General features: G+C 35.2%; 1 protein-coding gene across 1 annotated transcript in view; it reads right to left on the bottom strand.

The window, feature by feature from the left end:
* IRF9 (interferon regulatory factor 9) overlaps positions 1 to 14043 on the bottom strand; it is a 79801-nt gene that overhangs the window by 19045 nt on the left and 46713 nt on the right. Inside the window, exons 7-8 of the mRNA XM_053702362.1 lie at positions 11112 to 11477; positions 3786 to 3901 (exon numbers count right to left, since the gene is read on the bottom strand). Coding sequence (XP_053558337.1) covers positions 3786 to 3901; positions 11112 to 11477 — 482 coding nt within the window. The remainder of the gene's footprint in view (positions 1 to 3785; positions 3902 to 11111; positions 11478 to 14043) is intronic.

The following is a 14043-nucleotide window of genomic DNA, read 5'->3' as shown; positions in this document are numbered from 1 at the left end:
TTTACTGTACTCACACATATTATATACCGTTTTTCTCGCCATTAAATGGACCTTCTAAAGATACCATTATTTTCATTATATCTTATAATTTACTATAAAAAAAAAATATAAAATATGTGGAAAAAAATGTAAAAAAACATACTTTTTCTAACTTTGACCCCCAAAATCTGTTACACATCTACAACCACCAAAAAACACCCATGCTAAATAGTTTCTAAATTTTGTCCTGACTTTAGAAATACCCAATGTTTACATGTTCTTTGCAAGTTATAGGGCAATAAGAACAAGTAGCACTTTGCTATTTCCAAACCACTTTTTTTCAAAATTAGCGCTTGTTACATTGGGACCCTGATATCTTTCAGGAATCCCTGAATATCCCTTGACATGTATAGATTTTTTTTTAGAAGACAAAAAAAAGTACTGATCTAGGCTCATTTTGGTATATTTCATGCCACCATTTCACCACCAAATGAGATTAAATAAAAAGAATTGTTCACTTTTTCATAATTTTTTTCACAAACTTTAGGTTTCTTACTGAAATTATTTGCAAACAACTTGTGCAATTATGGCATAAATGGTTGTAAACGCTTCTCTGGGATCCCCTTTATTCAGAAATAGCAGACATATATGGCTTTGGCATTGCTTTTTGGTAATTATAAGGTCGTTAAATGCCACTGCGCACCACACGTGTATTATGCCCAGCAGTGAAGGGGTTAATTAGGGAGCATGTAGGGAGCTTCTAGGGTTAATTTTAGCTTTAGTGTAGTGTAGTAGACAACCCCAAGTATTGATCTAGGCCCATCTTGGTATATTTCATGCCACCATTTCACTGCCAAATGCGATCAAATGAAAAAAAAAAAGTTAAATTTTTCACAATTTTAGGTTTCTCACTGAAATTATTTACAAACAGCTTGTGCAATTATGGCACAAATTGTTGTAAATGCTTCTCTGGGATCCCCTGTAATTTTAGCTTTAGTGTAGTGTAGTAGACAACCCAAAGTATTGATCGAGGCCCATTTTGGTATATTTTATGCCACCATTTCCCCGGAAAATGCGATCAAATAAAAAAAAAGTTTGCTTTTTCAAATTTTTTTTCACAAATTTTAGGTTTCTCACTGAAATTATTTACAAACAGCTTTGCAATTATGGCACAAATGGTTGTAAATGCTTCTCTGGGATCCCCTTTGTTCAGAAATAGCAGACATATATGGCTTTGGCGTTGCTTTTTGGTAATTAGAAGGCCGCTAAATACTGCTGAGCATCACACGTGAATTATGTCTAGCAGTGAAGGGGTTAATTAGGTAGCTTGTAGGGAGCTTGCAGAGTTAATTTTAGCTTTAATGTAGAGATCAGCCTCCCACCTGACACATCACACCCCCTGATCCCTCCCAAACAGCTCTCTTCCCTCCCCCACCACACAATTGTCCCCGCCATCTTAAGTACTGGCAGAAAGTCTGCCAGTACTAAAATAAAAGGTATTTAAAAAAAAAATTATATTTTTTTTAGCATATTTACATATGCTGATGTGTAGGATCCCCCCTTAGCCCCCAATCTCCCTGATCCCCCCCCAAACAGCTCTCTAACCCTCCCCCTCTACCTTACTGGTAGCCATCTTGGGTACTGGCAGCTGTCTGCCAGTACCCAGTTTACTAAAAAAACTGCTTTTTTTATTTTATAAATTTTTTTTGTAGTGTAGCTTCCCCCCCAGCCAAAGCCCAACCCCCAAACCCATTACCAGATCCCTTAGATGTCTTTTTTAAAATTAATTTTTACCCCACTCTATCCCACTTTTTAAAAAAAAAAAATTCTGTAGTGTAGCCGTTCCCACTCACTTCCACCCCATGCACACGCCCTCCCTGCGCCCCAGACGTGCACGCCACGATCCCGCCCCCCTCGACGTCATATGGCCCATCGATGTCCGGTGCAGAGAGGGCCACAGAGTTGCTCTCTCTGCAGCGGATGGCCAAGGGGTGTTATTGCAGGATGCCTCAATATCGAGGCATTACTGCAATAACCGGAAAGCGGCTGGAAGCGAGCAGGATCGCTTCCAGCCGCTTTAAACTCCTAATGTTGTACAGGGTACTTCGCTGGTCTTTAAAGACCAGGTTGTGTGCGACGTACCCTGTACCACATGCGTCGTTAAGGGGTTAAGGAGCTGTTAATTCGAGTCTAGATGGATTCGCAGAAAGACTCTACCTGCATCTCCAGACCCTAACATTCGTCAATGCTCTCACTGAGAGGCTGACAAGACTACTTAAAACTCCAGTTCCATTCCAAAGAGTACTATCCTGCATAAGAGACTACTCGGAAATCTTCCGACACTTCTCTGCCATTCTCCTGTGACGAAAGGCAAAGAATGACTGGGGGATGAGGGGAGTGGGGGAGGTATTTAAGCCTTTGTCTGGTGTGTCTTTGCCTCCTCCTGGTGGCAAGGTTCTGTATTCCCACAAGTAATGAATGAAGCCGTGGACTCTCCTCGTATTAGATGGAAACATCTTATATTGCATGGCATATAATCAAACTGCATAACAAGATCTTAATCCTAAAGCATGGAGCATGCTTATACACACATTTCATACGGACACACCTCACTTGATCACTGCTATTAGCATGCTCCATAGCTATAAAATATATATTCATAATTAAAAGCACATGCTTAACCCTATAGAATCTAAAATTACAAACATTTCTTTTTTACCTTTATCTCATTCAAAGCCTAATAATGTCTTAAGAAATACAAGAAATTATATTATGTGACCATTAATAAAGGTATGTTCATTGTATCTCATCTAATAAATTTCATTTACACCACTTTTTACATTTAAACCTGCAGGTACTCTGGTTTGTAAACAAAACAAAAAAAAACCCATAAAAATCAATGTCACTGCTTTCATACTTGAGATCCTTTCATACTTGAGATCAACTAATGTCACATCTGTGGCATGGTGTGTATTAGAATATTTTGCTACCAAAGTAAAGGCAACAGGGTTTTTAATGTCTCAAATATCTTCTTGGACCCTATCCCTTAATATTCTTTACACTGATTGCTCCGGCATGGCCTAGCAGAATATGGTATACAGATCTAGTCTAAAATCTCCTCCAGCCAGGCTTTTGGGCTTCCTCTCAAGAAGGACCTTCTTTCTCAAGGTCTCTTCTTTCATTAAAACCTCAAAGCTCTAAATTTGACAACATGGCAAAATGAACACCTAATTTTGCCTTAAAGAGGTTTCCCTGATTAAGTGATTGCCAATTTGATTCAAGCACATCGGACCAGCCTCTCCTCTGAATTTTAGCTTGGTTTTGAGAGTTCTTTAGGCTCAACCTTTTGAGCCTTTGTCCAGTCTTGATATCCAACTGTTATCTTGGAAGGTTCTCTTTCTCTTGGCCATTTTCTCATCCAGAAGAGTGCATTAACTTATTTTTTTCTTTCAGGAAAAGGCTGTTTTGAGAACCAGCTATTTTTTCATACCTAAGGTGATATCATGCTAAAATGACAAAATGGCAGCTGGGTTTCTCCTAAGATTAAATTTTTTTATAACTGCATAAGTGTTACAAGAATGTGCACTATTCCACACTATATTCCACACTATTACACATTTTTCAGAGCCTTCTAGCTAAATTTCTCCAGTTCTGTTGCATATGAAGTTATAGTAAAACCTGTAAGAACTTTTAAAAAAAGCATTTTATTGTTATTTCAAACACCATACTGAACACTTCAATTTCACTTTTATTTCACTTTAGACAGACTTAACGTACTGACGTGCCAACAATTTCATAGTACTCACCTCTGCTGTGATTAATTTTTCTGAAACAATGTCACCATTAGAAATCTCCTCCCCAAAACACAGGGTGACATTATAACTGGGAATTGATTCTCTGCCTGTTCTGTACAGTTCCAGATCTGTGGGTAGAAGCAAGTTTGGTTAGGGGTAAGAAAAACAGTTAACTGCATATCAAATTCAAAATGTAATTCCCTTAATTACACATAGAGAACAAATTGCAATAAACTCATTTTTTATTTTGCCTTCTCTTGTAAATTACAATTTTAAATTGTTTTTATTCTGTACAAAGAGAGGCTAGATTGCATTCTGTGAAATTCAGAATCCTACCCTCCTACATTTTGCAAAGTGATTACTTAATATATGCCTGAGCCTGTTTATGCCTCTCCCTAACTAGCCTTAGCAAAATAAATAAGTTAAATAACACTCAAAAAGCATATTAAGGTAGGTAAAACAATTATAGTGTTTCATGTTTTTAAAACATGTATGGTGTATGCAGATCTTTTACAATGTAGTGATGAATGTCTTATGCATACATACTGTCAGTGGAGGCTCCTCTATAGGAGCACTTGAGCACGTGAACCCCCTGACCCCATGATGAACACCCTGACCCCTGATGAAAAAAAAAAGAAGAAAAAAATAATTTAAATTAAAAAAAAAAACTCCAGGCTCCACTGCAGTTTTAACTAAAAACATTTAAAATTGTCATTTTTAACTATTTAGGCTGAAAGTGGAATGGTCTTTTGCCTAATACTTCTATCTATCGCACATGCTGTGCAGTGCGATAGATAGAAGTATAGGCAAAAGCCCTTTCCACTTTAAAACTGCATTGACTGCAGTGCCACCTACAGGCCAGCCAATAGCTCTGCTAACCGCACAGCTCTTAGTGTGCGAGAGCCAGCTGTCACGTGACACTCGCACACTAAGAGCTGTGTGTGTGGAGCACTGGGAGGTGGAGCATCGTGGGCTGACATCGGGCGTCATGATCTCATCGGCTGGTGGCGGGAACTACTGAAGAGGAGGGAGCTGCAGCAAGACTGAGTGCCTGTCTGCCTGCCGAGTGAGTACTGTTTTTTCCATGTGGCATGTGTGTCACCGTCTCCCATACTGATCATCCCTTGTGATACTGATTTATATTTCTACTAGAATAAGAAAAAGAGATGGCACTAGGCACATTATATAAATTTATTCATCAATATGACCAGAACAAGGGGACACTTGTATAGATATCCCACATTCAGACAGTGTGAAATGTCGTAGATGATACTCTGATTTTGTAAGTCCGTTAAAGACTAATTGCTCTCAACTTGGCCCCTAATGAAATAGAAAGGAATGAATAAAAATCAGTATTGGTATTAATTATGAAGTAATTCCCAAATATATATACTTGTAAAGCAAATTTTATTCCTCTATGTAAATTACTATAAGTCTCATAGCATCTGTAATAGTAAATATTTTAATAATGTTTATATAGGACCCAATAAGGTTATAATTATGTTATATATATATATATATATATATATATATATATAATCTCACAGGTTCTTGTGTGTTGGACTGCTGTATATTACAGCATCTTAAGGTATTAATTACGTGGTATTTGTTATTCAGCCTTTAATCAATGACAGATTATATTGCACTTCTATCACTTGACACTAGAGGGTAGTGTTGTGTAGTTAATAGTAGAGGAAAAAAGGGAAAAACGGATTTGTATCTCTAAATAACAATCCCTTATTGGAATAGCTAAGAGTAAGAATACTTGAATTTAATCACTATAATGATCTGCAAACATTGTTATAACAATCCAAAACGAGTATCTACTAATTATTTGTAGTAGCTGTCACATTATAGTAATGAGCATTCGTTAGTGTTGAAACTTGTACATATTCACTTAATATGGTTATCATGAATAGCTGAATATCTTGATTGTCATCAAACACTTACCATTAGTAGCCTACATATGAAAGTCAGAGAGTTTAATTTCAACTATTTGAATTTGTTTTCCTATCTGCTGTGCATTATTGTCAATCCTAACCATGTAGTCTATCCTCTGATCGCTGTCATCTTAACTATGTGTTCAGTGTGCTGACATTGGACTTTGTGTCCTTTCTCTGCCTTGTCATTTGAGTTTGTGGGCCAGCCCCTGCTTTCTGTCATCTGAACTAGGTATATTATTTTTTAGTTTGTTAGTATAAACAAACAGTGTTTTTTCTAAATGCAAATGCATTATAGAAGTATATAATAGTTAATAACAAGTTTATTTATGCTGCAGGAAAAGTTCTGAGTAAAAAAAGTGGACTAGTAGGAATTTTTCATAGAAGTTGTAGTACCTGGGCATATTTTTCAAGGTGTGTGTATGTATGTATGTATATGTGTGTGTATATGTAATGAATAGTAATTTAATACTGACGTTTCAGGGTCTCCTGAAGACTGACTGTGTGTTCTTTTAAATATATGAAGATGTGGTGGATGGTGGGAGCCATATATATATATATATATATATATATATATATATACACACACACACATACATATATAGTGTGTGTGTGTGTGTGTATATATATATATATATATATATATATATATATATATAATATAGTGAACCCCCATTTGAATAACCCATGAGCCGCCACTGCATACTGTCCATTTAAGTTCATTCTTAATGAAATAAGAAAAGTTTAGTTAAACATTATCTAACATTGGGCCAGATTACAAGTGGCACGCTATCGCTGGATTGCTGGTTAAGCAGTTAACTAGAGAAGGGTTGGCTCTAGTGCAACCTATGCTTCAATTGATATTGCAGACGCGCTAGCTTCCATGCATATTACAAATTGAAAATTATAGTTTGCATCTGAGCACAAGCCGAAAAGGGATATGGTATATAGCAAGGAGTTTGACTGGAAAGGGATTCAATGTATATATATATATCTATATATGTGTATACATGTTTATTTATGAGTATATATTTAAAGGAAAAGTACATTTTCAGCCTCTGCATTAAGATTATGGATTGCCGTATATGAGATAGTAATAGTCGATAAGTTTTTTTTTTTCTAAATATGCTGATTTCAAAGTTATTTATATCATAAATCGCCAACCCAATTCCGTTGTTACTCCTCCCACGCAACCATTTCCGTATTTATGTACATTACACGTAAGATTGGTCCCACCTGCTCTTACATGTACCTTTGTGCGCATCCGTCTCGTCATATCGCGCTTGTTATTCCCTGTATTTTGCGCATTATAAGAACAACATCCGTTAAACATTACAATAAACTTTGCCAACATCGAATTATTTAATATTGGAAACGAGCCAAATAACATTGCATATACTTACTAAATAATTTTTCAAATGAATCAAATAGTCGCTCCGATTGCGAAATCGCGTTGCTGGAACAGATGCCTTCAAAAATGGTAATGCGCATGCGTTATACACGGACGCGCATATGATACGGCCACAATTGCAAGAAAGTCGCGCATGCGTACATACATTGGTGGGCGGTAATTGGGTATGTTGGGACGCCAGTGGGGGACCAATTGAAACGGTCTCTATTAGAAACGTCATTAAAAAAAAAAATAATAATACAAAGGCAGAGTTACGTTGATAGAAGCGCTCGTTTTAAAAGGTAAAAGAAAAGTACGATAAAGAGAACAGTAAAAAAAAAAGATGAATGAAAGTCATACTTATTTTATGAATATTTGAAAATGCTGCCTGGATATGTCTCATACTTTACTTTTCCTTTATGTGCACACATACATAGACATTCACATATAAACACATGAATACACACAAACACACACATTGGCCCCAATCTTCAAAAAATCAACAGAAGGAGCATGGCCGAGAAGTGCTAGCGAGCGTCAATGTCTCTCCCTTAGAAGTCAATGGGAGCGTTACATCACCACCTGCATCACTGCTCGTCTGAGACAAACATGGCCACTTCCCTACTCGCAACCTGCATTTTGCTGATTCAAACATATCGCACTGGTGTCAATATATCCAAATCAAAGTGCAGCCTACTCCCTCTAGTACGCCCCGCTATCTCCCCCTGAAACCTATACCTACGTCACATCTAACCTCCACTCCCCCTGCTCTGCCTTGATACCTCCTATCGACACCCATGTCAGAGCTAACCTACACTCCCCCTGCACTGCCCAGCTAACTCCCCCTGACTGCCTGCACCTACATCAGACCTAATCTACACAACCCTGGAACGCCCAGCCAAGTCCCTAAAACTGCCTAACCTTAAGTAATGTCTAGCCTACAGTCCCCTGGAATGCCCCAACTCCTACATACTGCCTACTGTCTGAAAAATACCTTACTATAATAAACAATACTAAATAGCAAACCTCCCTATTATAACTATAGGAGCTATGTTGCTTAAAATATAAACAATGTTTAAATGATGTGTCACAGAGATGCGCTAAACGCCGGCGGCCAACTGCATAAGGATACCACTTGTTTGGGGTTGCTACCTTCTGGCAGGAATGGGGTACAGGAATTGAAGTGTCCCCCATTCCTCCCAGAATGTAGTACCCCCAAACAAGTGGTATCCCTACGACCCTCATCAAATTACCAACAACATACTAATTGGGTGACTTGATCCCCTGCACCCTGCTCGATCAGCACCTGTTTTAAGAAGCACTGGACCGGGGCTCAATTCCGGTCCTTTACTCAGTTCCAGGAGCCCGGCTAGGTGAGCGAGGTTTTGCCGACACTCCAGCATTTACCACATCTCCTTTAGATAATCTACATTGTACATGGCAATGCATATTTTATAAAGTATTTTAGATATATTAAAATGTATTTAATGTTGCTTGCTGTGTTTATTATTTCAAACAAACATATATTTAAAAATATATATTTATGTTTAAAATAATAGAAAGCAACATTAAATAACTTTTAACCAATAAGATATATGTACAATATGCATTGTACATGTCTATGCATATCATTGACCCCTAAATTGCCATAATCTAATACTAACTGTAGAAGCTAAGGCTCTACACATAAATATTCAATATTTAAAATAATGCATTGATACGTAGAATGCATATTATTTAAATGTTTGCATATAAATTAAAATGTAATTCATGTTGCTTGTTGGGTTTATTATTTGTTATTAAAGGCAGTATAATTAAAATTATAGTTATACATAATTGCATGCCTGTTATGTAAAAATATTATTTAATGCTACTGACTACTATAACATAAATATATATTAACATATATATCTATGCTATCACTAATAAAGACAACAAGCTAACATACATACATTTCAATTAATATGCAGTACTAATAATAATATGCAATATATATAGCCACACATACCATTTTAAATATTGAATATCAATGCAAGGCCAGACTACATTATATCTACAATGTTTAAAATTAAATACATGGCCATGTATAATGCATAATAGTTTAAGTATTTGATAAAAATTAAAATGTAGATATTCTTGTTTGTGTTTATTATTTTAAATATAAATATATCTTTAAAAAAATATATATTTATGTTTTAAAAGACAGTTGCTTTATAATTATAGTATTATGTAAATGCATGCCTGTTATGTAATACTACAATTGTAATACTAATGACTTTTGCAACATAAATATACATTTAAAAAAATATATTTATGTTACCAATAATAAACACAACAAGAAAAAATAATACATATTAAGTTATAAACAATACTTAAAAGAACATGCATCATACATAAGAATGCATACTATTTTAAACATTGTAGATAAATGCTAAAATACACTATTAACCCCTAAGCTGCCCTAACCTAATCACCTAATCAACCCCCATGCAGGTATGGGGGAGTGGTTGGGTGATTAAGGCCTACTAAATGCTGAACATCAATAATCACCTAATCAACCCCCATACAGGTATGGGGGGTCGTTAGATTATTGAGGCCTACTAAATGCTAAACCAACAATAATCACCTAATCAACCCCCATAGAGGTATGGGGGGTAGTTAGATGATTAAGGCCTAAACCGCCATCTCCCAACACAAACTAACCCTACACTAACCCCCCCCCCCCCCTACTACACTAGTTTTTTACTTTGAGCGCTGTTAGCATGTGAGCAAAAAAATATTTAGTATGACACTTGTAATCTGGCCCATCATGTGGTTAAAGAATTTACTCTTAATCATTTTCTATGTAATATGCAAATTACAAAATTATCAACAGTGGTATAGAATTCTAAATTTTAGGATTTTGAGAACCTGCATTTATTTTAAAGCCCTGATGTTAAAAGCAATGTGAACATAGGGACATTTTAAAAAGGGATCCATTTTACGATAGAGATTGCCCGTGAAATTTTATAAAGGGCTGAAATCAATGTCTGAGGGCAATCTTGCCAAGAGGCATTTCACTACACTTCTCTGTGGGAGGCGATACTTCTATGACAATACAATTTTATAAACAGCATCGCCACCTACATTGAAGGTGTAATGTCATTCAATACTGTGTAAATGTATCATTTACAATACAATATACATATGTTAAAATACAATAATAAAACTAGGACATAATAATAAACCTATAGGAATAGAGGGATTGTGGGTATATTGTACATGTGTATAAACTGTGTTATGTATATGTGTTACACTGTAAAAAAAATTATATATATATATATTATATATATATATATATATATATTATATATATATATATATATATATATATATAGTTTTTTCATTATTAAAATAAAATGTATTTTTAACTTTTTCATGTCCCTTTAATAAGTTTAAAGGAGAGAAAGAAGAGAGGATATGATAGAAACATTAAAGTATATTAAGGGATTTGTTACAGCATGCATCATACTGATAATGTTTTAGTCAATATTTAATATTCACAGAAATGCTTAACAGTTTGTATTACTAATTGAACAGTAAACAATCAATGTATGCAACCTTAATAATGTTTCAATAAAGCATGTTTAAAAAAAAAAAAAGTATATTAAGGGATTTAATAAAGCTGAGGATGTAGGTATTTTCACAAATAGAATAGTATCAAAGGGTCATGACCTCATGTTGTAGGGGAGCAGGTTCAAGAGTGACTAATATAAGCACTGTTTACAGAAATGGTGATTGAGTCATAGAATAGACATCATGTAGAGACGGTAGACACAAATACGGTAATGCAATTCAAGACTGTCTGGGGTATGTGTAAGGATAGCCTAAAAATGTATTACGTTTACAGTTCTGGTTTGTATATGACATTAAAACCTTTATTTCGTTCAATCTCACTTCAATAACTTAATTTTCTCTCCCGATAATTTTATTCCCACTCCTGTGACTTTTTTTATGCTTGCTCATTACCTCTCAGAAAATCTTGGGTATCAAACAGCTTCACAAGTGCATGTCTGTCCAGTTTGTTAATTTCTCCCAACTGCTTTGCACAGGGACCAGACCAGAATATTCGTCCTTGACAGGATCTTTGTCTCTGAGCAAAGATACCTTGAGAGTTACTGGCCACCATGACCCCAGATTGCAGAAATGAAAGCAGATCCTTTGTCTTGCTTTGTAGGTCTACTTCTGGAAGCATATCTGGTGGTGGCAGATGAATGTGTTCCATATTTCCACAAGAGTGCATTGTTGGAGCCCCTGCTGAAATCTTACACTCCCCGCTCTGAACCAGACGACGAGATATCTCTATTCCACTATACCAAATAGTGACTTCCATGTCTGTAAAGAGAAAACATGTTTAGGAACAACCTCTTCTTAGCACTAAAACACATATTAGTGCAGATAAATAATGATATCATGTGCCCTATTGGGTAATGCTGCTATGGTTTAAGCCAATTTTACAAAGCGGCAGTTGTCTAATTCCAGTGATATATATTAAAAAGGGTGAGTGGAATAGTGCGCTAGTGTCAGGGGAGGAGATCAAACACCTTACTGGGTATGCTTAGATCCTTCAATCTAAGCAACAATGATGTACTTAAAAATGTGGATAGTAAGGGCGCTAAAAGCTAAAGATCTTAGGGGGTAGTGTTTTACGTTAATCTTCTATAATTGCATTAATATTAGTGGTGCATTGGGTGTAAGAAATTATTTTACATATACACTTTAAACATGCTGGATAAATTTTGAATATTTTTAATAAAGGTTAAAATTTCCCATTTATACATAGACACTTATATGAAATAATTATTAGAGACATCTCTCTATTATATTGGGGATCCAACCAACAATATCACAAATTAGCAAAGTTATGCAATCTTAAAAATCCGTATGATATAAGAAATGTATCAGTTTTATGACAATCTATACATTGTTAAAAATAAAGATTAAGATTAAAAATTAAAAAATTGTAGCAGCCTTGTATCTAAAAACAATATTGAATGAACTCTGTTGTGTTCTTATATAAAAGTGAAAAAATTTGTAAGAAATTTGACCATAAAAATACACCATCTTAAAAATCCTATAGAAAAACAACTTCATATACAAACCAATGTAATACATTCCAACTTGAAACCTAAATCAAAATTCAACCCGATACAGTCCAAAGGTAACTTTATCGATACATTTGAAAAATTGGTGATAAAAGATATCACTAGAATCGATCCCCCTTGTCCAAAGAAATTTAATTTAAGTATTAAAGAAAAAACTATAATAAATGACTTACAAAACAACAAAGAGCTAACAATTAAATCTGCGGACAAGGGTGGAGGCATAGTTATAATGGATACAAAAAACTACCTAACAGAAGCATACAGACTATTAAATAATACAAGGACATATAAAAAATTAAATTTCAATCCTACTTCCAAATATTTAAATCAATTGAACAAGTTGTTGGTGGGAGGTAGAGGATCGGATATTCTAAATGAAAAGGAATTTCTATTTCATTCGCCAAAACATCCCAGAATACCGATCTTCTACTTCCTACCAAAAATTCATAAAAGCCTCACCAATCCCCCTGGGAGGCCAATTATATCGGGGATCGACTCTATATCATCAAACCTTTCTAGATACGTTGATGGCTATCTGCAGAAACATGTGGTGAAATTAAATTCATACCTACTTGATTCCACCCAGATACTAAACATATTAAACACTTTAAAATGGGAAAAAGACATGTATATGGTCACATGTGATGTAACATCACTGTATACAGTGATCAACCACACACAAGGTCTTGAAGCAGTCAAACATTACCTAAAACAGGATAAAGATATGCCAGCGACACATAGAGAGTTTATTCTAAACAGCATAAAGTTTATTCTTGAAAATAACTATTTCTCATTCAATGAAAATTTTTATCTCCAAATAGAGGGAACAGCTATGGGCACAAGGTTTGCACCTAGCTATGCGAACCTATTTATGGGCTTCTGGGAAGAGGAGTTTCTGGGATCGGGTAGCTATGGTGCAAACCTTGTGCTCTTTAAGAGATATATCGATGACCTGATATTGATCTGGAAGGGAACAGAAGAGAAGAGATGAATAAAAATAATTATGGCTTAAATTTCACTTATAATTACAGTAAAGAGTCAATTGTGTTCCTAGATCTAGAGATTATGCCCATAAACAATAAAATTGAAACAAGAACCCATTTCAAAAAAGTTGACTGCAATAATTATTTACATGCCGATAGCTGTCACTTAGCCACTTGGAAAAATAATATCCCTATAGGGCAATGCTTAAGAGTAAGAAAGAACTGCTCAAGAACAATAGATTTTGAGGAACAGGCAGGCACCCTAGTGGAAAGATTCACATCTAGAGGCTATAATACTGAAAATACTAAAAAAGCACTAGAAAGAGCCAGGAATACCGATAGAGAATCTCTACTGGTATATAAAGAAAAAACATCTACAGATATGGACACAATAAAGGTCCCATTTGTTACAGACTTTAACATTGATCACAATTTAATTAAAAAAATTGTCAGGAAACATTGGCACTTGATTAAAGAGGACGATATACTAGGAGAAAAAATATCTAAGAGCCCTAGTTTTGTCTTTAAGAAAGCAGCTAATTTAAAATCACTACTTGCTCCTAGTGAAATGAAAAGACAAAATAAACCAAAAAATCTGATACAAAAAAACTTTCATGGACAAAAAATAGCAGGATTTTTTCCATGCTATTCTTGCAAAGCATGTAAACACAGTAAAAAAACAAAGTACTATACAGATAGGGAGCATAGAAAAGTCCATCCAAATAAAATAACTAATTAGATGTACAAGTAAAGGTATTATATATATTCTAAAATGTACCTGCAATATGTTCTATTTTGGAGAAACAAAAAGAG

This window comes from Bombina bombina, chromosome 2 (assembly GCF_027579735.1).
Source record: "Bombina bombina isolate aBomBom1 chromosome 2, aBomBom1.pri, whole genome shotgun sequence".
NCBI classification, from domain to species: Eukaryota; Metazoa; Chordata; class Amphibia; order Anura; family Bombinatoridae; genus Bombina; species Bombina bombina.
This window is presented reverse-complemented; position numbering and strand designations above follow the sequence as displayed.